Raw genomic sequence first — 23,906 nt, 5'->3', positions numbered from 1 at the left:
CCAGCTTTCTAAGTTTATTTTAAATTTGGTTATTTAGGGTTTTGGAATTTAGAATCTATTATTTCCTGGTAACCTTACTAAAATTGATCTTTACAATTTTTTCACATAGGAACCTTCAAAAATAACATCTAAGACACCTTAAAGGGTACCCACACAGTACCCTCTAAGTTTTTCCTGCCCTATTTTAGCTTCTGTTTTCAATCTGATTCCCAAAGAGCTTGGAGTTTACTAGGGTTGGCTCAGCTGGGGAAACGAGCATTGAATTGATATTGGTTCCTTCATTGTAGAAAGATTGACAAGGACAAAGGAAGATACATGTTTGCTATCTTAAACTTCTTATGCTAGCAAGTTATGTATAACTCATGCTTATCAAGTAGGTGTTTGATTTAATAATAGGAACTAAATTTTAGAGGGCAGATGATTAAATCAAATTACTTTCTACTATTGAGAGAATAAAGCAGAATGAAGACCCTGTTAGCTTAGGGTTAGAAGGTCCTATCTAGGAGGAACACTAAATAGAGTGCAATATTCTTTTCCCATTTCAATGTAAAAAGTCCCCACAAGATCATTCTCATGCTTTTCCACAGAAATGGCTTCCTTCTAGCCATAGATCCTGAGCTGTTTTTTTTTTTAATTAAATTTATTTATTTATTCAGTTTACATCCCAGTCTCAGCCCTCTCCCTCCTCTCCTCCTGGTCCCACCCTTCCACCTTTTCCACCCTCCCCTTCTCCTTAGGAAAGGAGAGTCCCACCGCCACCCCCACTCCCCCACCCCAACCCCCCCATCCCCCATCCACATACCAACCCTCACTGGCACATGAAATCTCATTAGGACTAACAACATCCTCTTCCACTGAGGCCTGACAAGGCAGCCCAGCTAGGGAAAAGGGATCCAAAGACAGACAACAGAGTCCATGTCAGAGACAGCCCCTACTCCAGTTGCTAGAGGATCTACATGAAGGCTATACTGCCCATCAGTTATATATGTGTTGGGGGCTTAGGTCCCGTCCATGAATGATCTTTGGTTGGGCTACAGTCTTTGTAAGTCCACATAGTCCCCAGTTAGTTGACTTTGTTGGTCTTTTAGAGTTCTTGACCCCTCTGTGCTCTTCTATCCTTCCTCCAGCTCTTCCACAAGACTCCCCAAACTCTGCCTATTGTTTGACAGTGGTCTCAGCATCTGATTCCATCAGCTGTTGTGTGGAGCCCCTCAGAAGACAGTTATCCTAGGCTCCAGTCTGCAAGCATAGCAGAGTATCATTAATAGTGTCAGAGGTTGGCTCTCTCCCATGAGGTGGGTCTCAAATTGGGCCAATCTTTGCCTGGCAATTTCCCTTAATCTCTGCTCCATCTTTATCCCTACATACATTTTAGGCAGGGTACATTTTGGGTCAAAGGTTTTGTGGGTGTGTTGGTCTCCCCCTCCCTCCACTGGAAGTTCTGCCTGGCTAGGAGGTGGCCATTTCAGTCTCCATGTCCCCTGCAGCTAGGAGTCTCAGCTAGAATCACCCCCATATCATCCTAGGAGCCTACCCTGTTGCAGGTCTCCAGCTTGTCCCAAAGATGCCTTCCTCCCTTGGTCTCCCTTCTCTGTAAACCCTCTCACCACCACCCTCACTCCCCACACACCTGATTCTTGCCCTTGCTCCCCTCCGCACTCCCCTTCCCACCTAGTTTCCTTACTTCATCAACTTCTGATATCTATTTTGTTTTCCCTTCTGAGTGGGATTTAAGTATCTTCCCCTGGGCATTCCTTGTTACTTAGCTTCTTTGGGTCTATGGATTGTAACATGATTACCCGTTATTTTGCAGCTAATATCCACTTAAAAGTGAGTACATATCATGTATGTTTTTCTGGGTTTTAGTTATCTCACTCCGGGTAATATTTTCTACTTCCATCCATTTACCTGCAAATTTCATGAGGATCCTGAGTTTTAAGATGCTTTCAAATCATTTGAACTCTTCGATTATAACAAATTTAGTCCTGTTCCAATTTTATTCCTGTGCCATCTTCAGTGACAAAATGGTTTCCTCATTTGTATGTATAAAAACAATGCCAGGAACAAAAACAAAACTCATGATTCAACGGATTTTGTTCTTTCTTTGAAAAGAAGAAAAGATCCTTTGAGATGAAGATTTTAATTTTGGCAATGAAGGGAACATTCGAGGCCCAGGCAGCTTTTAAATTCAGTGCTCATAATTTATGAGATACACTGTAAGTCTTATCTTTTTGTCAGTTTTTTAGCTACCTGCTTGCTTACAAATGCAGGAACAAAATTGTTTAATTCTGGGGCTGATGAGCTCAGTGAGTAAAGGCACTTGTCACACAAGCCTGACTCCTGAGTGTGATCCCCAGAATCCACATGGTGGAGGGAGAGAATAGAATTCTGCAAGTTGCCTTCTGAACTCTACACATGTGCCATGACATGCATGCATTATATCCTTGGTGTCTTTTTCTTTGTCTCCAACTCTTTCTCTCTCTCTCTCCATCTCTCTCGCTGAATATATAAATGTAATAATTTTTGAAATTCTCTTAACTCTAGATGTTATTTATTATTACTGTGAGACATCTGGTTATTTGTTTGTAAGGTTAAGGGCTAGTAATCTAAAGTCTTTCCTTTGGAAGGTACTATAAAGGACATCCAGTTCAGTGTAAGACTCCTTTCTTTTGGGGACAAACTGTTTATAGCCACCCCAGCCTGACACCTGCTGGTCTCTTCTGTGTCTGTTCTGCTTTAGATATACAGGCCTTCTCTGTTCTTCAGCTTATCAAGTTCTTCTTTGTATTGCCTTGAATGCTTTTCTCACAGCGCTGTGCAAGCCGTGGCTTGCTTCCTTTCAGGGACAGGAATGAGATTTCTCGGACAGGTCACTGTCAGACCACCTATCTAAAGGACCCTTCCCTGTCTTCTGCAATGACTTTAATTTTTAAATAATAATTGTCACTCAAAATTATCATGTCCGTTTGTTGCCCACGTCCCCTTAGCTTCATGAAAGCAAGAGGCAGGCCAGTGTTCACTAGTGTACCCTGAAGCCTTTCTAGCATCAGCTGGCCTGTCGGAGGTATCTGACACACATGTCCAATGTGAGCTTCATGAATATGACTGATCCTTGCCTAATCACTACTGTGCTGCAATCTGTTTCTTTTCCGCTTGTCCCAGTACTCTTCATTCTACTCCCTGAAATAAATCTCCACGTCCGCTCCCTCTTTCAAACAGGTTCAGATGGGATGTTAGTCATTTCTGATAGAAGGCAAACTCAGTCTCTTCATTAGCTTTTCATCAGGTGTGATTTTAGGAGTGGTCACTTCGGTTTATTGTTCCTTGATGGTATTTTTGCTTTGTTACTATATCTAACAACAGACATAGTACAATATGTAGAGCTAAGCCTCAGTGAGAGAAAGGACAGACATTTTTTTTTATTGATGCAGTGCTCAATGCTTTATGAATTCTCTTTTGCCTCCAAATAAATGGCTAAGAAACTAAATATATATGGTGTCTTAAGAGTCATTGTGAATTCTGAAAAGCATGTTTTATTATTGAATATAGCAGCATAGAAATTTCCTAAAACACAGACAATAGTGAAAAAATATGAGTGAATTGTTAATTAAGACAGCAATTAAGAAACAGAAATGGCATCTCCAAAAGACCATCTTGGTATGCATTTCTTCTCCATTTTACTGCTCCCTAGATGTAATTAATGTCCTGAATTTTGTAACAAATACATAATCACATATATGCCTATATGGTTTGTGGTTTAGTTTTTCTGTTTTTATTAGTTTTCTGTTGTATAATAAGTTGCCACTAGCTTACCTCTGAAAATGACCCATATGTATTGCTCACAGTTCTTTGGGGCAGAAGTGTACCCTGGTATGGTTAACTTTTCTTTTTAGGAAATAGTGAAGCTGACACTCTGACTCTTGTATTTTTAAATTTTTGTTAATAGGCTCTCTCTATGCACCCCAGACTGGCCTCAAACTCAGTTCTCTAGCTTTACTCTCCCAAATGCTGAGGTTGCAGTCCTGTTCATATTCTATCATATCTACCTTTTTTTAAAAAAAAAAAGTAAATTGTAGCTTTGATTTCCAAGGTCCAAGAATTTCTGGCACAAATGATTTTTTTTAATATTTATCGTATATATCCATTTTAATCTTGAGATTGGTGATTAGTTCATTTATTTTCAGTGTATGCATTTTCTGATGCATGAATATTAGTTTCCTTTCTTCTTTAAAACAAACAAACATTTGCTTTGTGTAGATGTAAGTGTGTGACATATGTGTGGAGGTCAGAGGACAAGGCAATCTACAAAAGCTGGTTCTTTCCTTCCATGATATGAGTCCTGGGGATTGAACTCAGGTTGTCAAGCTTGGTGCCAAATGCTGGTGCCTGCTTAGGTCTCTCATTCTTTGGACCTTGGCAGTTTCCCTTTCTAAGATTAATTTAGCTTCTTGCCATACATTTGCAGCTTTGTGATTTTTAAGTGTTTTGATTTCTTGTTTGACTCAGTAATGGAATATTATGGGAATTTTTAATTTCCACACTTAATAATTTTTCCTTTATTTATTTGTTGTTTGTTTTTCAGTATGGTGTTTCTCGGTGTAGCTTTGGCTGTCCTGGACTCCTTTTGCTTTGAACTTACAGTGATGCCAATGCTGGGATCACAGGCATGCGCCATTGCACCAGCTCCAATTATTTCTTTTGTATTTGACTTCTCACTTATTTTAGTTAGAGAGAGAGACTATGCTCTGACTTCATCCCTTGTAATTTGGTTGGAATTATAATTATGGCCTAGCGTGCCATCAGTTTTATAAATGTCTATGTGCTGGAGAATTAGAGAACAGGTATTGTGTGATGTTTTTAGAAACCATCTAGGATCTTCTGAATGCTGACACTTTTCTTTTTCATTGAGTTCCTTTTGTGTTTTGCTACTATGTTAGTATTCTAACTCATTGAGTTTTGTCTCTTCCCCTTTCCGCCACCCAGTCATAAAAATGCCTGACTTTTTTTTTTTTTTTTTTTTAGTTTTCTTCTACATGAATCCTGCAAGTATTTCATGGGCTATCATGATCATTTGACTACTTCCGATCCTTTGAGTCACTTTCTGTTTTAGCTGTTTGTTTCTGTTAGTTCTTGCTTATGGGATCTTGTATTTCTGTCCATCTTTGCTCCCATTTTGTACACTGTAAATGAGGAATGATTTGTGACACTATTATGAGGTTTAGATTGGTGCTGTCTTTCCTAGAAAAAAATAACCCCCTTTTACTTTACCGAAGACCAGTGATACCACCAATCTGAATGTGGAACCATCTTAGTCCAAGATATATGTAGAGGTTTTATATAGATCAGTGGGATGACGTAAGGCCGCAGCTCTGGTCTGTCCAAGGGATGACATATTGCTGGCTTACTTTGTTCTGAGATTGAAACTTCTTTTGGGCTCCAGTTTCTAATGAGTGAACCAGCTTTGTCCTTTTGAAACACCCCTGTCTTTGATATCCGTGCCCCTATATCTGTAAGGATTTCATAAGCAACCTGTTTTTCTTTCATTTTTTTCTGTTTCTTCAAATTCCCAAAGAGATCAAAATAGAGTGATTTTGGCTACCTCTCCAGGTTCTATTCTTTTGCCTTGATTTGAACCAGATACGTCTTTATAAATGTGTTAACTATCAGAGCTTTCAAATTCTTTTTTACAAAGTATTTTCCCCAGTATTTGTATTTGGCCTCAAAGGCACATTTCGCCCAAGTTATATAATTTGCCATTAAAAGCAGCTAAAGTGTCTTCGTTTTTGTATCATTTTTTTCTCTTTCAAGATTAATCAATGTTATTCAGCTAAATTTGACACAGTTTTTTGTTTTGTTTTGTTTTGTTGTTTTTGTTTGTTTGTTTGTTTTTTGTTTGGTTTTGTCTCAGTATGAATACCGGTAGTTAAAACATAGAGTTTGGCACCTGTGTTAAGTATGCACTGGCATATTTAAATTGAGATTCTCAGTTTACATGATTTGGGTTGCCACAGAGACTAGGTGGTACCAAATCTTTCCTGTATCTCTTGCTGTGGATCTATTTTGGGTGCTGGTCCTTCTTAGTGGAGACCATTTAATTTTTACCACAGCTCCTTTGAAATGAGCTACACCATATTTGTCAGAAGAGTAGATGCTTAGATGTTCCCTGGGTCTTTAAACCAGCCTTAGAAGAGGAAGATTAAATCTCAGAAAGACCCTGAGTATCTTTTAACTGGGCATGATAGTTGTGTCTCTTCATATGACTTGTTTCTTATCACTGCCATCTCCACCCTCACATTTGTTGAAAAGCCCTCCCTGTTGGAGTAATCAGTCCATTTTCTTTCTTTTCTACCTATATCATTATCTGTTGATACTCTTGGAGTTTAACCTCCCTCTACACAATGAAAAGCTCTATGATGGTGAGGGCCTGGGTTATTTATTCACTATGGCTTTATATGTCTTTTCAGTTAATCAGTCCATTATTATTGTGTCTGTATGGTGTGTGTGTGTGTGTGTGTGTGTGTGTGTGTGTGTGTGTGTGTGTGTGTGTGTGTTTACCATGATGACATGAGAGTAGAGGTCAGAGGTCTGGTCTTTCCTTCACTGTGGGCTCCAGGGATCTGTACTTAGGTTATCAAGCTTATGTGGGAAGTGTTTTCCTTGTTGAGCCCTCTCACTGACCCTTGTGGTTCTTACTTACCCACTCCCTGTGACATGAGAGACAGTCTTGAAGTGAGTTTTAAATCAATAATAGAATAGTTGGGTTTTTCCCAAACTATAGCATTGTAAGACAGATAATCAAACAGATGCCTGTGATTCCAGCACTCCACAGGCCAAGGAAAAGGAAGATTGCCATGAGTTTGATGCCAGCCTAGGTTATAGATTTTGTGACCGCCATCTTAAAAAAGATAGCAATGCATGATTGTATCGTATGTTTTACTGACTATTATAGTAAACCCTTAAAACAGTGGTTCTCAACCTGTGGGTCGTGACCCCTTTGACAAGCCTCTGTCTCAAAAAATATTTACATAACAATTCATACCAATAGCAAAGATGCAGTTATGAAGTAGCAATGATAATAATTTTATGATCGGGAGTCTCCACAGCATGAGGAACTGTATTAAAGTGTCCAGCATTAGGACAGTTGAGAACCTCTGCATTAGAAATCCGTACTTACATGGAAGAAACTTGCTTTAGTTTCCTAAGGGAGGTATAGTGAAAGGTGGTCAGTGTGATTGGAGCCAGGCTAGCAGATGTTCCCAGAGGGTGAGCGTTGAGGCATGTGGCCTACGGGTGGACTTCAGCCACTACTTTTCATGATATGGGAGGTCACTCCAGAATTTCAGTGAGAAGTAACATGATCTGAATTACTGTAAAAAGTTACTCTGAGTCCGACCAGGAACGTAAGAAGTTGTTGGGGTATGGTATTATTGTTGTTGCTTATTCTTTGTGTTCATGCCTGTTCCATGGTCTTAATTTGCCAGTCTGGTGCCAAGACCACCTTCTTAATTTCTATCACTCAGTATATTCTCAGTATATATCTCTCAGTATGTTCTGTTGCATATGCAGTCAAATCCTCCTGCCTAAGCCTGACTTCCTTTTTTGTTATTTAAAAAAAATTTATTTATTTATTTAATGTACATTTGCCTGCTTGTGTGTCTGTGTGAGGGTGTCAGATCATGGAGTTACAGACAGATGTGAGCTGCCATGTGGGTGCTGGGATTTGAACCCTGGTCATCTGGAAGAGCAGTCATTGCTCTTAACCACTAAACCATCTCTCCATCCATCCTGAATTCCATTATTATTCTTTTCTCCTTATACAAAGAGTATTGTTTCTACTGGTAACTCCGCTCTTCCATGTAGATTTTGAGAGCAACTTGTCTTAATTCCTCAGGAACCATATGGGGGCTTGATTAGAATTGAATTGGAGGAATTGGCATTTTTATAGCATCCAATCATCTTAACCTTCAAATTTGAAAAACTTGTATTCATTAAGGTTTTCTTTAATGGCTTTAGATACAGTCTTATATATTTGTGTTAGAGATCTTCAATAACTTTCATGTTAAATCCTAAATTCTTCTTTTGATTCTTATAAATGTGGTCTACTATAGAACATGCTTATTTTTTACTGATGTTTACAAAGGTAATTGATATTTATATATGAAGCCTATGTTTAGCTACCTTGTTAGATACTTAAATTTCTGATAGTTTACCAGTTATTATCCTGTCAGTTTTCTTTTCTTTCTTTCCTTCCTGATCCCTCCCTATTCTTTCCTAAACCATACTTCTACAAGCAATAACTGCTTTAAAAGGAAGGAATGAATACAAACAAAGAAATTGCCTTTGCTGCCTATGGTATCTGAAGCTTTTAAAAAATAACTGTCTCATGTAGAGTAGATAAGTTGACAGGAATTGTTCTTTTAGACATGATGATAGGAATGTAAACCGGGCATTGTAAACTCCCTTCTCTTCCATGCCCCATTTTTCTTTCTCACATTTTATCTTTAAAAAAAATCATTATTACTCTTTCTGTATATGTATACATGTGTGGTCAGAGGACATCCCTTGGTAGTTGGTTATTTCCTTTCATTATGTGATACCCGGGATTAACTTCAGGTTGCAAAGTTAAAAGTCCTTTTTATTATCTGAATCATTCTCAGCCCCTCTTTTTTTATTTGATTTGATTTCATTTCATTTGCACACAAGGTCTCACTTGTTGGTCAGGCTGGCCTCCTGAGTCCACCTTCTTTCTGAATGCTGGGGTTACAGGCATGCATCACCAATTTTGACTCCCTTTAAATTTATAGATAATATCTGTAGTTTCTGTTTTGTATCTCTTTTGAATCCTCTACATTTTATCAGTTCATGTATGTGCATGTGCCCCATACTTTGCTAGTAAGCCTAGAACCTAAGAAGATGATTGAATAATTTTAAAAATAAATATGAATAGGTAGAGTTCATTGTTATATTTTAATATTTATTTTAAATTCATATTTGTGCATATGAATGTGGTACCCAGAAGGCCAGAAGAGGGCAGCAGATTCCTTGGAGCTAGAATTGTAAGCATCTGTGAGCAGCTTCTCTAGGTGCTAAGAACCAAACATCGATCCTTTGCAAGAACAAAGTTCTCTGAACTAGTGAGCCATCCCTCCATCCCCAGTAGATTTAATTAAAAGAAAACCATGTCTGATCATTTACATTTAAGACTATTGGTTGTAGGTGCTCTTTTTTTTTCTTCTGAGGCAGCATCTTACTCAGTAGACCAGGCTGGCCTTGAACATACAGAGATCCTCCTGCCTTTGTCTTCCAAGTGCTAGATTCATTATGCCAGGCTGTTGTAGGGTTCTATATGGTCACACATCTTTATCTGGATAAGAACATTTAAATATTACTTAATTATGGGCATTCTAATTATTTGAAAGTCTTGCCCTAGTTTACGTCTCCACCATCATGTTTGGTAGAACACTTCCTGTCTATAAATTACATGGGGTACTCTTTTGTTTTTTAATTTGACATTCTACAGGAAACGAGGAATTTTCTTTGTTTAAACTTATTTCTTCCTTTTAAAACATTGGTTTTTAAAAAATTTTGTTATTTTAGAAATTGGACACATTTTTAAAATAAAAGAACTACAACAAATAAAAAACTAGAGTATTTTTTATAGCCTACGTATTATCCAAGTCAGTACTGAATAATCTGTAAGCATTTAAATTTTGTTTGTTTTGGGTTGACTTTGAACTGCCAATTTGACCAAGGCTAGGTATGAACTTCTGATCCTCCTGCTTTAATATCCCAAGTGCTGAAATTACAGTCATAAACACCACACCTGGCTAGATTTATGCCTCTCATTTCTAGTAGAATTGCCACAGAAGTAGTGTTGTGGTGTGTTCTCTCAGGAGACATGTAATGTTGGTTTCTTCCATTAGTGACCATGTTAACTTTGATCACTTAATTATGGTATGACTGGAATGATTCTTCAGTATATAATTACTCCTTGTCCTTTTGTAGTTAATAGGTACCTGGTGGGTAGATAGTCTGAGACAATATATTATTTTTCCTGTAACTTTCAACTATAAGTTTTTAGCACATATTGATGACACTTTTACTAGAATGGCTGCCAAGTGGAGATTTTCTAATTCTATCACTGCCTTTATTATTTGTTATAAAACTTCATAAAAAAGCTTTGCCTGCATTTATTTATAGATATATGTTTTATTCTACAGACTACAATTTATTAATACCTTTATTTTTTAACTGTTGAATATTACCCATATGGCCAGAATGAGTCAGTTTAGCTTGGCTGCTGAGCCCATTTGACATGCCCTGATTGTTTTTTGAGCATTTCCTTACTTTCTGGCTCTGCACTTTTCCTGCCCTAGTCCTGAATTAATCATTTCTCCAATGAACTGGGAATGTTTTCACTAGTATGCACTGTGCTCAGAGCTATTGATGTGCCATTACTTGTATGCCCACTCCCTCAGGACACGGAGCTATAGAATACGTATATGTGAGGACATAAACACTTAAATATTTTCTTGCCCTTTCATATTGCATTTCCCTTTTGTGATATTAAGAAATAAGGGTCTTATTTCAGCCTGGGGAAAGTAGGGTTCCCAAGGCCCCACTCCTAGCAGAGGAGCCATTGGCAGTTGATAGAAACTGTCAGTTTTCTTTAGGGATGTGGCCCAGGGTAGGTTGTCCGTGCTCCAGTGGATGGCGCCCTACATCCATGCACATTCTGGCTACACTAATTGGATTATGTGGATTATTAAAAAAGAAAAGGCATGGAGTTTGGAAGGGGAGTTGATGGTCGGGTGTCCATGAGGAGTTAAAGGCTCTAGTTGAAGGAAGCAGGGTAGAGGTGCATGTGTGTGTGTGTGTGTGTGTGTCTGTGTCTGTGTGTGTGTGTGTGTGTGTGTGTGTGTGTGTGTGTGATGTATGCATATATGAGGTCCCAAAGAATAAATTTTTAAAAAATTAAAAATTAAAAACAGAAAACAGAGGTCTCATTATTCACTGTATACTTACCTGTTCAGTTCCTGGTATACATAGAGAAGTTTCTTGTCAGCTATATGTGATAGAACACAGCGTTAGTCTCAGCACTCCAGCACACTGGAGTCAAGAGGCATGTGGATCTCTGAGTTCCAGCCGGGGCTGCATAGTGAGACTCTGTCTTCAATTAAAGGTTCTATCACTGTTAAAGACATACATCTAAGATCTAAGTGGCTGAGATGGTTGAGCACAATATTCATTTTTTATTTTAGATTGAGGACACTAAGTGCTAGTTTCAAAAGTTAACTGGTCCTTCCCTTCTCTAGTTGTGGTCATGGTATTAATTTTAAATACTAAGGTTCATTTCATTTGAAGTTCTTTCTTCCTATGCTATCACAGCATATGATACATTAACATGGATTAAAAATCATTAAAAAATGGATATGATAGGTTGAGCATTGTAACATGATACTAATGGTGTTTCATTGTGTTTGTTCTTTCAGACGCTCATTTAATACTTCAACATTGAACAAATATATAAAAGTCTCTTGCCAAGCACTGAAAATTTCTTCGTTGGAACATTTTTTTTCCTGCTTACTGAATAACTTTGTAGAATATCCTTTTTTGGTGCCATGTTCCGTGGCTTACATCAAAAGAGGAATTTGTCTTCATGAAGATTCCTAACATTGGTAATGTGATGAATAAATTTGAGATCCTTGGGGTTGTAGGTGAAGGTAAGTTAGAATTTCACATTTGAAGTTTGGAGTGTTATATCATTTTCTACATCACCAAAACTTTATTCAGATCCTCTTAATTTAGCATCTCAACTCAGATATGCACCTGAGTGTACAGTAGTAAAAATAAAACTGCCCTTCAGTTATGTGGTTCTTACTCTCCAAGTGAAAACTAAACATTTAAAACCATTACAAGTTTAATAGATTTTTTTTAAAGATCTAGTCTCTCTGTATAGTCTTTACCTTCCTAGAACTTCTTCTATAAGACTAGGATGGCCTTGAATGCGAAGATTCCCCTGCCTCTGCCTCTAAGTGCTGGGATTCAACACATGAACCACCATACTTGGCAATCAGACACATTTTTAAACTGACCTGATTTCATTCTTTTCACTAGTATAATTTCCTTACTCTATGTATTTTTATTATTGTTACATTTTATGTAATCTAAGCTTACTTTTAAATAACATAAAGTTTATTTGTACTAGATGCTAAACAAATGGATAAATAACTTCCATTTCTTTGGGAACAACAGATTACAGTTTACAAGTTTTCAAGTATGGAGTTTGGTTATATTTTTAACATCTTAAATCAGTATGCATGATATGGTGTTAGTGCCATTACTTTTTGTTTTCTTGTAGAGCAAGCCATGATGCTTTTATTATTAAGATACTATTGATTTGTGAAAGTATAATTCATTTTCAAAAATTGAATCCTAGAAAAAGAAATCACCCTGATTTTCTTGCTTAGTCATTTTGACTCTTAGAGATAACTTGACAGATACTTTTAAAAATGGTTTTTATAGGATATAAGTGAAAGTGTTTCTTAGCATTTATAAAAAGCAGATGTTACCAAAGTTTTGTATTTTTGGTTTTTAAAATAAAATTTGAATTTCAAGAATTTAAAATTTTTACAGAGCTCTTCAAGATTTTAATATTAGGTTGGCAAATCTTTCTTAAGTAAATAGAAACAATGAGAGTCTGATTATTAATTAGGTGCTTGTTTCAAGGTTTGAAGTTCAAACCTTACCAAAAACTGGTCCACCTTCCTTCACTAGTTCACTCCTTTTCATTATGTCATTTGTAATATGTAACAAAAATTCATTCTTAGTCTCTTATCTGTGTTATAAAATTTGCCGTTGTGGGCCATCAAGATGGCTCAGTCAGTAGGGGTGCTTGCCACCAATCCTGAGACACTGAGATTTGTCCCAGGACTCAGAAGATGGGTGAAGAAAACTAACACGCTCACGTGCACGCGCGCGCGCACACACACACACACACACACACACTCACATACAGAGGCACACATTTTTTAAGACAGGGTTTCTCTGTGTAGCCTTGGCTGTCCTAGACTCACTTTGTAGACCAGGATGGCCTCAAACACAGCGTTCCACCCGCCTCTGCCTCCCAGGTGCTGGCATTAAAGACCTGTGCTGCTGCCACTACCTAACTGTAACAAATAATGTCTTGTTTTTGAGAGAGGCTTTCTCTGTGTGGCCTTGGCTGTCTTGGACTTGCTTTGTAGAACAGGCTGACCTTGAGCTCACAGCAATCTGGATCCGAGTGGCTCTGCCTCCGGAGTGCTGGGATTAAAGGCATGTGCCGCCACGCCCGGCTGTAACAAATACATTTTAAACACTGCTTTTTTAAATTTTAATTTTTAAAGCTATAGCAATTAAAGACTCATGCAGTAAAGGGTAAAGGCCAGGTAGAGTGTAACAAGTTTGGAGTGTTCCAATGTTTTGTCTTTGACTGTCTAGGCTATAACCTTGGTTTTTTTCTAAGTATCTGTTAATGATCTTTTTAGGTATCGGCTTAGATTAGCCAAGATTGCAAGGCTATTCTTTATACATTAGATTCTATTAATTTAAGTTATAGCCAGACATTGCTATATACTTTTTCTTTGTAAACTTCCTCAGTTGGCTTGGGGTTAGGAAATGCATCTGTCACGCATACATTCCTGTAGCCCAAATGAGGCATTTTCACCTCATTGAAAAGTTGCTGTGGATTGACTGTTTTCTGGTGACTGTGGAGTTAGTTTGGATGGTTCTAAGTGCTGGTTCCATCTTACCTATGATTAGAAGATCCATGCCTCTCTACCAAAGTGAAGGAGCCACTCTACAGTGTCCTAGAGCCTTAGAGACTTATCTCCCAGTTTGTCTCACTCAAGTCTACCCCCTTCTCATAGTAGCTTGCAAGATATGCTTGTCTGGTAATAAAAATATCTGTAGTGTTTCTTCAGCACTCCATCATCATGTTATGTTTTGATTCTTTTGATTAGATTTTTCACATTGTAACTTTAGCCTCAGTTTCCAGGGTGCTTTCCTAACAATTGTTTCTTTGTTCTGCCTCTAGCCAGGTGAGTTTACCACCTACATAATAGGATGAGTAACTCACGAGGTAGAAAGAGATCATGTCAGAATAAAGCAGAGACAGTGGGAGTGTTCCGGGCCCTATGCCCATAACCTGAACTTTTGTGGTTAGAGGGGTAGTGCTTCTTACTGTTTACTGAGATTGCTGAGGATGGTACAGTTCTTTTTGTTAGGGTGTGTGGTGTGTGGTGTGTGGTGTGTGTGTGTGTGTGTGTGTGTGTGTGTGTGTGTGTGTGTGTGTGTGTGTGTGTGTATGTTTTAATGGGCATAGAACCCAGGGAAAGACAAGTACTCTACCAGTGAACCTCACCCCTAGTTCCAACCTACAATATTTTTCCTGCTAGGAAATATATCACACTATTCTAGAAGAGAACTTATTTGGGTAGGCTCTGTGTTTGAACTTACTCTTGGGAAAGTATTAGCTTTTAATAATCTATTGAGTTGATTTTTATTTGCTCAAAAAGTATGTGTTTGATATGTTGTCTTGCTGTGTACCCCTGATTGGCTCGGTACTCACTATGTAGTCCAGATTCGGCCTCACACTAATGGCAGCCCTCTTGCCTAAGCCTCCTAAGTGCTGTGATTGGAGTGTGCACCACTTTGGCCGGTTCACATAACCTTATAGCTGTATGGTCTACTTATTTATTTATTTACTTGATCCTGTCTTGCCTAACATTTCAAAAGACTTATCTGGAACAATCACTTGTCTATACTCTTGATTTATTAAAAAAAACATAGTAAAAGATTCCTGCTGTATTTGTATGTGGTTCATGATGTTATCACTCAAGAATATTGTCATAGGTGTTGTTATTCTAACATATGCTCATAAGCTATATAAATATAGAACTATAGTTTGTATGCATGTCTCTGATTGCTTACTTCTTTTTAATTATAGGAGCCTATGGAGTTGTACTTAAATGCAGACACAAGGCAAGTACATGGTTTTTACAAGGAAAAATATGTATGTATTTCAGCTGTTTTGAAAGTAAAGCAATGTTCTTTATATGTGGGCATATAATTAAAATTGTCTGATTCTGATAGTAACTCTTAATGAAATAGGATTGATTTGTAAACCCAGAGAAAAGGTAACTTTTGGGATAAACATGATCATGGTAAGTGATCATTAGCTTTTTTTCCCCACTCAGATGCTATGTTTCTAAGCCAATCTATTTGTGTATAGGTGAAAAATTGTCTAATGTAAAGAAAGAAGTTGGATGGAAAGAAGGAATCAAGACTGTTACGAATGAACAAGGAGTTTTATTGTATGATTTTTTTCATGTACACCCAGCTGATTATTTGGTGAATTTCCATCTAGGTTTTGAAAGGTAGTGAACGGACAGATGTTTTGCTGTGTACTGGGCTTTGGGATAATACTGCATGGTTATAAGTAGTGGCTATATTTTATCACTCTCAAAGTCAACCTTATTATAGGCTTTTGACTACAGCAACTGTAAATTACTCATAAAGTCACTTGAAGTTTCATAGCTGTTACTTGGTGAATTCGTCTTACAGGGAGACTTCCTTTTGTTGTTGTTGTTATTGTTGTTGTGGTTTCGAGACCGTTTCTCTGTGTGGCCTTGGCTGTACTGGACGCAGGACAGCCTCAACAGCCCCTTTGTAGACCAGGCAAGTCTCAAACTCACAGCAATCCACCTTCCTCTGACTCCTCCTCCCTGAGTTCTGGGACTAGAATTATTAGATATTAGTATTTGGCCTCATGGTAAGACTTTATTATTTTGTGATTTTTTTTTCCTTTTTAGTGATGCAGTTTGGATCTGAAATGAGTTCAACTACTGGACTCAAAATGTTTAATCATCTCAAAACATATAATCATTTGAATCTATCATCCATCAGTAGTAATATGCATCTTTAAATAATGAAAGCTTTTTATGTTGGCTTCTCCTTATAAATACTTGTTGCCTTCTGATTTTAGAATCCATTACCGTAGGGTTTTGTGTTTTACAGTACAGACCTTTTTTTTTTTTTAATACAATGACTTCTTAATTCTTGAATTTGAATGTTTGAATTACTTTTATGTTGCAAAGTTATCTGCAGATCTTTGTCGGTAACTAAGCCTCAAAATTGCTTGAATGCTAGTGGCTCTTGATTAAGGATAATTAAGAATTTAAAATAAATGCAATCAAAATAAATTTAGTACATTGACTATCTCGTTAAGCAGCATTACTTTAGTTTGAAATCAAACAAATGAAAAGTTCCCTGATGAAATGCTCTTCTTTTAATGAGTTTCCTTGAGTCATAATAAATTTCCAAAGCTAAAACAATTCTTGGGTGGCTATTACTTATAAAAAAAATACGGTGTTAGTTTCTAAGTTAAAGCTGACTCATTTGTGAACATATTATGCCCCTGTCTGTTATGACTATGTTTTGTACAGCATTGTAATATAGAAACTTCAATTTTTAGTTGTGGGTTTTACTTTATTATTATTATTAGTCTTTAAAACAGGGCCTCAAAACTCCCAGGCTGGCCTCAAACTGACTGTTTAGCTAGGAATGGATGGCACTAAACTTCTAATCACCTGCCTCTACACTAGAGTGCTGGGATTACAGTTGTGTGCCAACACAGTCAGGTTATGCAGGGTTGGGAATTGAACCCAGGGCTCCTGCGAATAGCAGAATAACAAGCAAGTACTCCATGAAGTGAGCTACATCTGTACTTAATCCTAGTGGTGGGTTTTAAGCCTTTAGGATTTAGAAGATACAGACATGCTTGGCGCGCGTGTGCGCGCACACACACACGTATTACTTAATTATCGTATATATGTATATATAATTTTCTGCTAGTCTTTGTCATTCATTGACTAAATTTAGCCTTTGTTGATTTCTGGGAGGAGTGGTTTGAGAGAGGGTCTTATGTAATTTAGGCTGTAGTTAAACTTCCTGTGTAGCTGAGGATGACCACAAACTCCTCATCCTCCTGCCTCTACCTTCGAAGCACTGAGCTTACAAAGTATGCACTTTCATACCTAGCAAGATGCTATGTCATTTATAGTAACCTTGAGTTAGTTTTTAAAGTAACTATTTTCATATAGACCATAAAAGGCAAGAAAAGTATGGTATTCATTATTCCTATCATATGGTATTATAAGTATTCATCCTTGTAATTCAAAGTGCTGTATATATAATCAGTAGGAATCACTGTTCACATTCAAAATGGATATCCCAAGACCAGAAATTGCCCACTTCTAACAGCTTTCCTTCAGGCCTATATTGCTAGTATTATGTATTATCAAAGCAAAATATATTTAAAGACAACATTCTAACAAGTAAATAGAAAGATAAAAAGGAAGTACTCCAGCTAGAGGTGTAGCTCATTTGTCAAAGTGCTTACCTGGCATACAGAAAAATCTAGGATTACTCTAACAGTACAGCATAAACCAGGCATGGTGACACACACCTGTAATCCCAGCACTTGGGGGATAGAGGCAGGAGAATAAGGAATTCTAGGTTTAAGCCAGTCAGCCTGGGCTTTGCATCTAAAATATATCTTTTCCTGCTCACCACTAAATGAAAGACTCAGATCAGCATTCAAAGTATTGTTGCTTTTCTCTTTCATGCATCTATAAAGATTATCACAGGATGGAAATTTTAAAGCATAAATTAGTACCTAACTCAGAATAATATGAAACTCTTTTTAGCTTTGGCAGCTGTTTAGTCATTTGACTTGCTAGAGTATATCCTTTTCCCAGCTAAAATCAGACCTTCAAATCTATGATCCATTATATAAAAATAAAGACTCTGATGTGCCTCCTAGGATTTATGCTTTAGAATCAAGTGAACAGATTACTATGGAGTTCATGTTATAGTTAAAATATATGTGATCTTTATTTTGTTCATTATATGAAAAATAGTTGTGGCAATATATTTGCATATCCAACATTATTTACACCTATATGATTATTTATATAGTAGGTCTGTTTTTTAACCATAGATCAGCCATTGTTTTATATATATAAACATATATACTTAAATAGTTCATAATATATTATATATCTGAGCAAGTATGAAAAAAGTCACTTTATATCTGTGTACTGATAAGAGGTTTAAAGGTCAAGTATGCCTTGTCTTTTCTGAACATAGCTATTCCAGGCCAAAGACTATGTTTGTTTTTTATAAACTTTTTTGTTTTGAGGTTATAATATGGGGTTGGAGAGATGGCTCAGTGGTTAAGAGATTATATAATTACATCATTTTCTACCATCCCTTTTCTCTGTTCAGACACTCTCATATACTACTCTTTGTTCTCTTTCAGACTTATGGTTTCTCTTTTCATTAATTGTTTTGTGTGTGTGGGTGCATGCATGCATGCACATGTACACAGGAGTAGACACACAGTCACACACATGTGCAAGCACACACACTCATGCAGATACAATTTAAAATAAATTAAAACATGTTAAAAATAAATTTTGTAAAAAAAACTAAAATAAAATCTTGTAATAAACACCACATATTAAGCACTGTCGTATACTAGACACTCTGTTGACGTTAAATTTCCAGAGCAGTTCTGTTTTTGTCCCCGTTTTACAGGTAAGAAACCAGCAATAAGTGGGCCATAGAAGAAAGCCATGATTATGTATCTGTTAAGTGGAGAAACCAGGCTTTGTTCTGCCTCCAGAAGTAGCTAACTTGGGAGGAAAATGGAGTTTTGAAATGATAGGATGCTTACATGAGGGAGTACAGAGCTGAATGAATAGGCTATTGAAATTGGTGAGTCTGAAGGAGTTTGGAAGGAAGGAAGATCTTGAAACATAGTATTCATAAGTAGTCTAAAAACTGTAGGACCTTGGATAAGGATTGAGAGGTGAACAAATCATGCATTGCAGTGAGCCGTGCATTAAATAACCTCTAAAGTGAAATGGCCACGAGATGTTTTTCATAAAAGTAGACAATCTAGAATGTGCCATTTTCTTCTTTAACATGTTAAAAAAAATGAGATTGTAGTAGAATTGACTACAGAATTGATTGTAGGGGAATTGACTAAATATTTGCTAGTTGTGTTGACTAGTATTATCTCAATATGACACAGCAAGAATCATCTGGGAGGAGGGAACCTCAATCGAGAAAATGCCTCCATAAGATCCAGCTGTAAGGATTTTCTTCATTAGTGACCAATGGGAGAGGGTCCAACCTGTTGTGAGTGGTGCCAACCCTGGTCTGGAGGCCTTGTGTTCTATCATAAAGCAGGCTGAGCAAGCCATATGAAGCAAGCCAATAAGCAGAACCCCTCCATGGCCTCTACACCATCTTCTGCCTCTGAGTTCTTACACTTTCTGCTTTTGATAATGAACTGTTATGTGAAACTATGACTGAACACCCCTCCCCAACCATTGCTTTCAGTCATGATGCTTCATCACAGCAGTAGTAACCCTAAAACACTACTAACAAATCTGAGGAGATATTCTTAGTTATTTATTACTGAATTGTCACAGCTTAACATTTGTTGTAAGGCTTCATTGTTGTTTTGTACATTTTTTGAGATATGAGGTGTATTGTTGAATAAAAATGGCCCCCATAGGTTCATACTAAGAGGCACTATTAAGAGATGGGGCCTTGTTGGAGTAGACGTGGCTCTTTGAAGGAATTCTGTTACTGGGGGTAGGCTTTAAAGTCTCAGATGTTCAAGCCAGGCCCAGTATCTCTCTCTTCTTGCTGCCTGGGGATCTGGGTGTAGAACTCTCAGCTACCCTCTTTTATGTCTGCCTGCATGCCACCATGCTTCCTGCCATGAGGACAATGGACTGAAACTCAGAACCTGTAAGCCAGCCCCAATTAAATGTTTTTTCTTTATAAGAGTTGCTTTGGTTGTGGTGTCTCTTCAGAGCAATAGAAACCCCAAGATAGTGTGTGTCTTCATAATGTATGTAATCTAGGCTTCCTGAAACTCACTATGAAACCCAGGCTAGCCTTGGTCCTCCTGTCTTAGCCACCTGAGTACTGGCTTGAGCCATCTTGGCTGACCAGATTTCATTGTTAGCAGCATAGTTTTTTTTCTTTTTTCCTTTCTTTCTTTCTTTCTTTCTTTCTTTCTTTCTTTCTTTCTTCTAGTTTTTTCACCTTTCTGTTTGTCTTTCTCTTCGCTTTGCTTCCCTTCCATCCCCCTCCCTTCCTTCTTTACTTTTTCTTTCTTTCTTTTTCTTCTTTTTTCCAGACAGGATTTCTCTTTGTAGCCTTGGCTGTCCTTGACTTGCTTTATAGAATAGGCTGGCCTCAAACTCACAGAGATCAACCTGCCTCTCCCTCCCTGAGTGCTGGGATTAAAGACCTGTGCCACTGTGCGCTGCTTCTTTCTTCTTTTTGAGCTAGTGACTCATACTATAGTGCCGAGTGTCCTAGAATTCACTGTGTAGCTTAAGTTGACCCTAAAGATGTAGCAATCCTACTTCATCCTTCCAAGGGGTAGGATTCAGATATGAGCTATCACGCCTGACAGGAGCATATACCATGATTCCTTTTGCCTTTCCTCAAAACAAAATAAAACAAGGCAATTTGTGGGCTTTTTAAACATCAAACTGTATTAAGGAAATATTTGAGGGAAAGCCAGTGACCAATCACCAATTTTATACTTTTTTATGCTTTGAGCAAACAACTGCCACCTAAAATCATTCAGTATTTTCTATGAAATGAAACTAACATTTCTTTTTTCTATTTGTTTGGTTTTGTTTTGAGACAGGGTTTCTCTGTGTAGCCCTGGCTATTCTTCAACTTACTATGTAGACCAGGATGGCCTCAAGCTCACAGAGAACCTCCTGCCTCTGCCTCCAAGTACGTGCTGGGAGTAAAGATGTGCCACACCATGCCTGGCTGAGTTGTTTATTTGGTTGGTGTTTTGTTTTGTTTTTGTTTTTGTTTTTTGTTGTTGTTGTTGTTTTGAGACAGGGTTTCTCTGTGTAGCCTTGGTTGTCCTGGACTTGCTTTGTAGACCAGGCTGGCCTCGAACTGCCTCTGCCTCCCAAGTGCTGGCATTAAAGGCGTGTGCCACCATGCCCGGCCTACCTAACTTGTTTTTAAAACCACATTAAATATAGAAAATCTATTTCTTTTACTTTTTAGTGAATTACAATTTTAAAACAAACATGAAAGAGATATACCATGTGTGTCTTTCTGGGTCTGGGTTGCCCCACTCAGGATAATAGTCCCTGGTTCCACCTATTTGCCTGCAGATTTCAAGATTTCCTTGTTTTTGCTAGCTGAAAAGTATTCTAGTGTGTAAATGTACCAGAGTTTCTTTATCCATTCTTTGATTGAGGGACGTCTTGGTTGTTTCCAGATATTGGCTATTATGAATAATGCTGCTATGAACATAATTGAGCAAATGTCCACATAGTATATACTCACTTATAAGTGATATTAGCCCAGCATCGATGTCCTCTGAGATACCCCACCCAGCAGGGGATCAGAACAGATACTGGGACTTGCAGCTGCACTTGGGGGAAAGAGCTGCAAGTTATATGGCAGAAATAGGGCGTGGAAGGGAGGTTGTCAGGAGCACTACAAGGAGAATACCAAGGCTGATGGAGCTGGACGCAACAGGGCCTACACAGAGTGATGTACCAATCAAGGACAGTGCAAGCAGAGGACTTGGGCCCCCTGTTTGGGTGTAGCTCGTTCCCCATATGGGGAAGAGGTGGGAGGAATGGGGGACTATCTTGACACAGTCTCTGGTGCCTGGGATTTGATCACTGCCCCTTGTCGAAGAGGCCCTGTGCGAACACAGAGGAAAGGGATACAGGCTATCAAGATGAGACCTGATAGGCTGTGGTCAGATGGTATGGAAGGAGGACCCCACTTATCAGAGGTCTAGGGGAGTGGAATAGATTGGAGCCAGGGGCTAGGGGAGGTAGGAACAGGAAGATAAGAGGGAGGAGATTACAATCCAGATATAATGTGAATAAATTATAATAATAAAAAAGAGGAAGAGATGATGGAGTCAAGTAGAATAGAAGTTTTTTTATTATTTTCTCCATCCTTGCTTTCTTTTTTATTTAAATAAATATCAAAGTTCCCGTTTGTGTATAAATTTTTATTACTTAAAATAACAGAGAAGCTTAGGGTTTTAATAAAGATTATAAGAAAGCTTGAAATAATTTTGCACTTTTCATCATACTTCATTTTAAAAGATTTATTCTCTTAAATGATTCTCCTAAATTTACTGCAGGTTGTGGAGATTAATGAGATGTTACTGGACTTCAGGCTTGGAACAAAGATAATAGGAATCATTAATAAAGAAAAACATCTTTTGTCCTTTTTTAAAGAGGCACTCATATGGAACCACTAGTTCACTTGATTTCTGCTCTTGACCTGTTTTTGTTGTTGTTGGTGATCCAATTAATTTTTTGAAATACTGCAAGTCTTTCATTAAATTCTTACGTCTCTGTAGTTACGTGTTGTATTTCAGAATCTGCTAGTCTTTACTTATTTATTTTTGTAACAATGTAATATACTGGAGCTCACTATGCTGGAACTTGTGGTGTTCTTTCTGCTCCAGTCTCTGATTTATGAGAATTACAGACATGAGCAGCCAAGCCCATCTGTTAATCTATTGCTAGGAAAAACTACCCATATTCCTATACCAACAAAGAAGTGTGTCTTATTTTCTAGGATGATATGGCTTCTTTAGGTAACTAGAAGGATTGGACCTTTTCTTGCTTCCTGGTTGCTTTAATGTTCATCGTCCTCATCTAGATTTGGTTTTACGTTTGTTTCTTAGTTACTAGGGTAAATATATACTTATTAGAAGTCCCCTTAAGCTCTGTCTACACTGAAGAGTTTGCCTCATTCTTTTTTTTCTTGCTTTATCTTTTTATTTTTCCCTTCTGTTCCTCCTTTCCTTTCTTTTTCTTAGCTACAAACTTGCATTTAGTCCTGACTGGCCTGGAACTTGACCAGGCTGGCCTCTGCCTGTTCCTGCCTCTCAAGTGCTGGTATTAAGGCCTGCAACACCATGCCTGTCCCTGACTCAGTTTCTAAAACATCCTTCCACCCTCTGTAGAGGATTTGTTCCCCAGGCTGCTTTTTCCAGTTTACCACATTCAAATGATCAGGAACATCTTGGATTCCTTGTTAGGGACCAAGTTCAGCTTTTCTGTCCCACCTCTTTACTCAGTTTCATTTAACTCAATGTTGTTATTTATTAGGCACTTCTAGGGTGAGTTTTAAGTTCCTTTTAATGCAAATCATGACATAATTAGTTCAAAGACAAGAACATTCTTTTTTCTCTCTTCTTAAAATGAATAATTTCAAGCTGTGTGTGGTGACCATGCCTTTAATCCCAGCTCTTGGGAGGCAGAGGCAGGTGAATCTCTGGAGTTCAAGCCTAGCCTGGTCTACAGAGTTCCTGGACAGCCAGGGATACACAAGGAAATCCTGTCTCCAAAAACAAAAAGCAAAAAACAAAAAACAAACAAAACAAAACCAAAACAAAACCAAAAAACCCAAACAAACAAAAACAAAACAAAACAAAAGTATCAGTTCTTCTAAATTCAATAAGAATTTGTAGGTGTGGGTTTTTTTTTAACTATTTAATTTGGTTCTTATATCTACCACCCTTCTCCACCCCAATCCTTTCCAACCCCAAACACTAGGAAGGGGAGAAAGAAGGTTAGAGAGGAAAGGGGACATAGACCTCTTTAAAGTACTTCCTGCTGATTAAGGATGTTGGGGTCCTAGGGGCAAGTCCAGTCTTTGTTGTAAGGATATCTCTGGCTTCTTCTCATCAAATCAAAATAAGAGCAACCAGGAGCAGCAGGGGGAAGCAGCAGCCTCCCTTCTGAGCCCCTCATCCCCTCTTGTAGCTC

The 23,906-nt window shown here is 37.9% G+C and overlaps 1 protein-coding gene across 5 annotated transcripts in view; it reads left to right on the top strand.

Annotated features, from left to right (window-relative positions):
- The window catches only part of CDKL5 (cyclin dependent kinase like 5), a 180,944-nt gene that overhangs the window by 51,783 nt on the left and 105,255 nt on the right, over positions 1–23,906 (top strand). For all 5 annotated transcript variants that reach the window (XM_084790458.1, XM_084790453.1, XM_084790456.1 and 2 more), the window contains 2 exons: positions 11,493–11,723; positions 14,987–15,021. In XM_084790458.1, the coding sequence (XP_084646584.1) occupies positions 11,660–11,723; positions 14,987–15,021 (99 nt within the window). In that variant the 5' untranslated portion in view covers positions 11,493–11,659. The remainder of the gene's footprint in view (positions 1–11,492; positions 11,724–14,986; positions 15,022–23,906) is intronic.

This window comes from Acomys minous (genome assembly GCF_964271855.1).
Source record: "Acomys minous genome assembly, chromosome: 7".
NCBI lineage: Eukaryota > Metazoa > Chordata > Mammalia > Rodentia > Muridae > Acomys > Acomys minous.
Note: the sequence above shows the minus strand (reverse complement) of the source record. Positions and strands in the feature narration are given on the sequence as shown.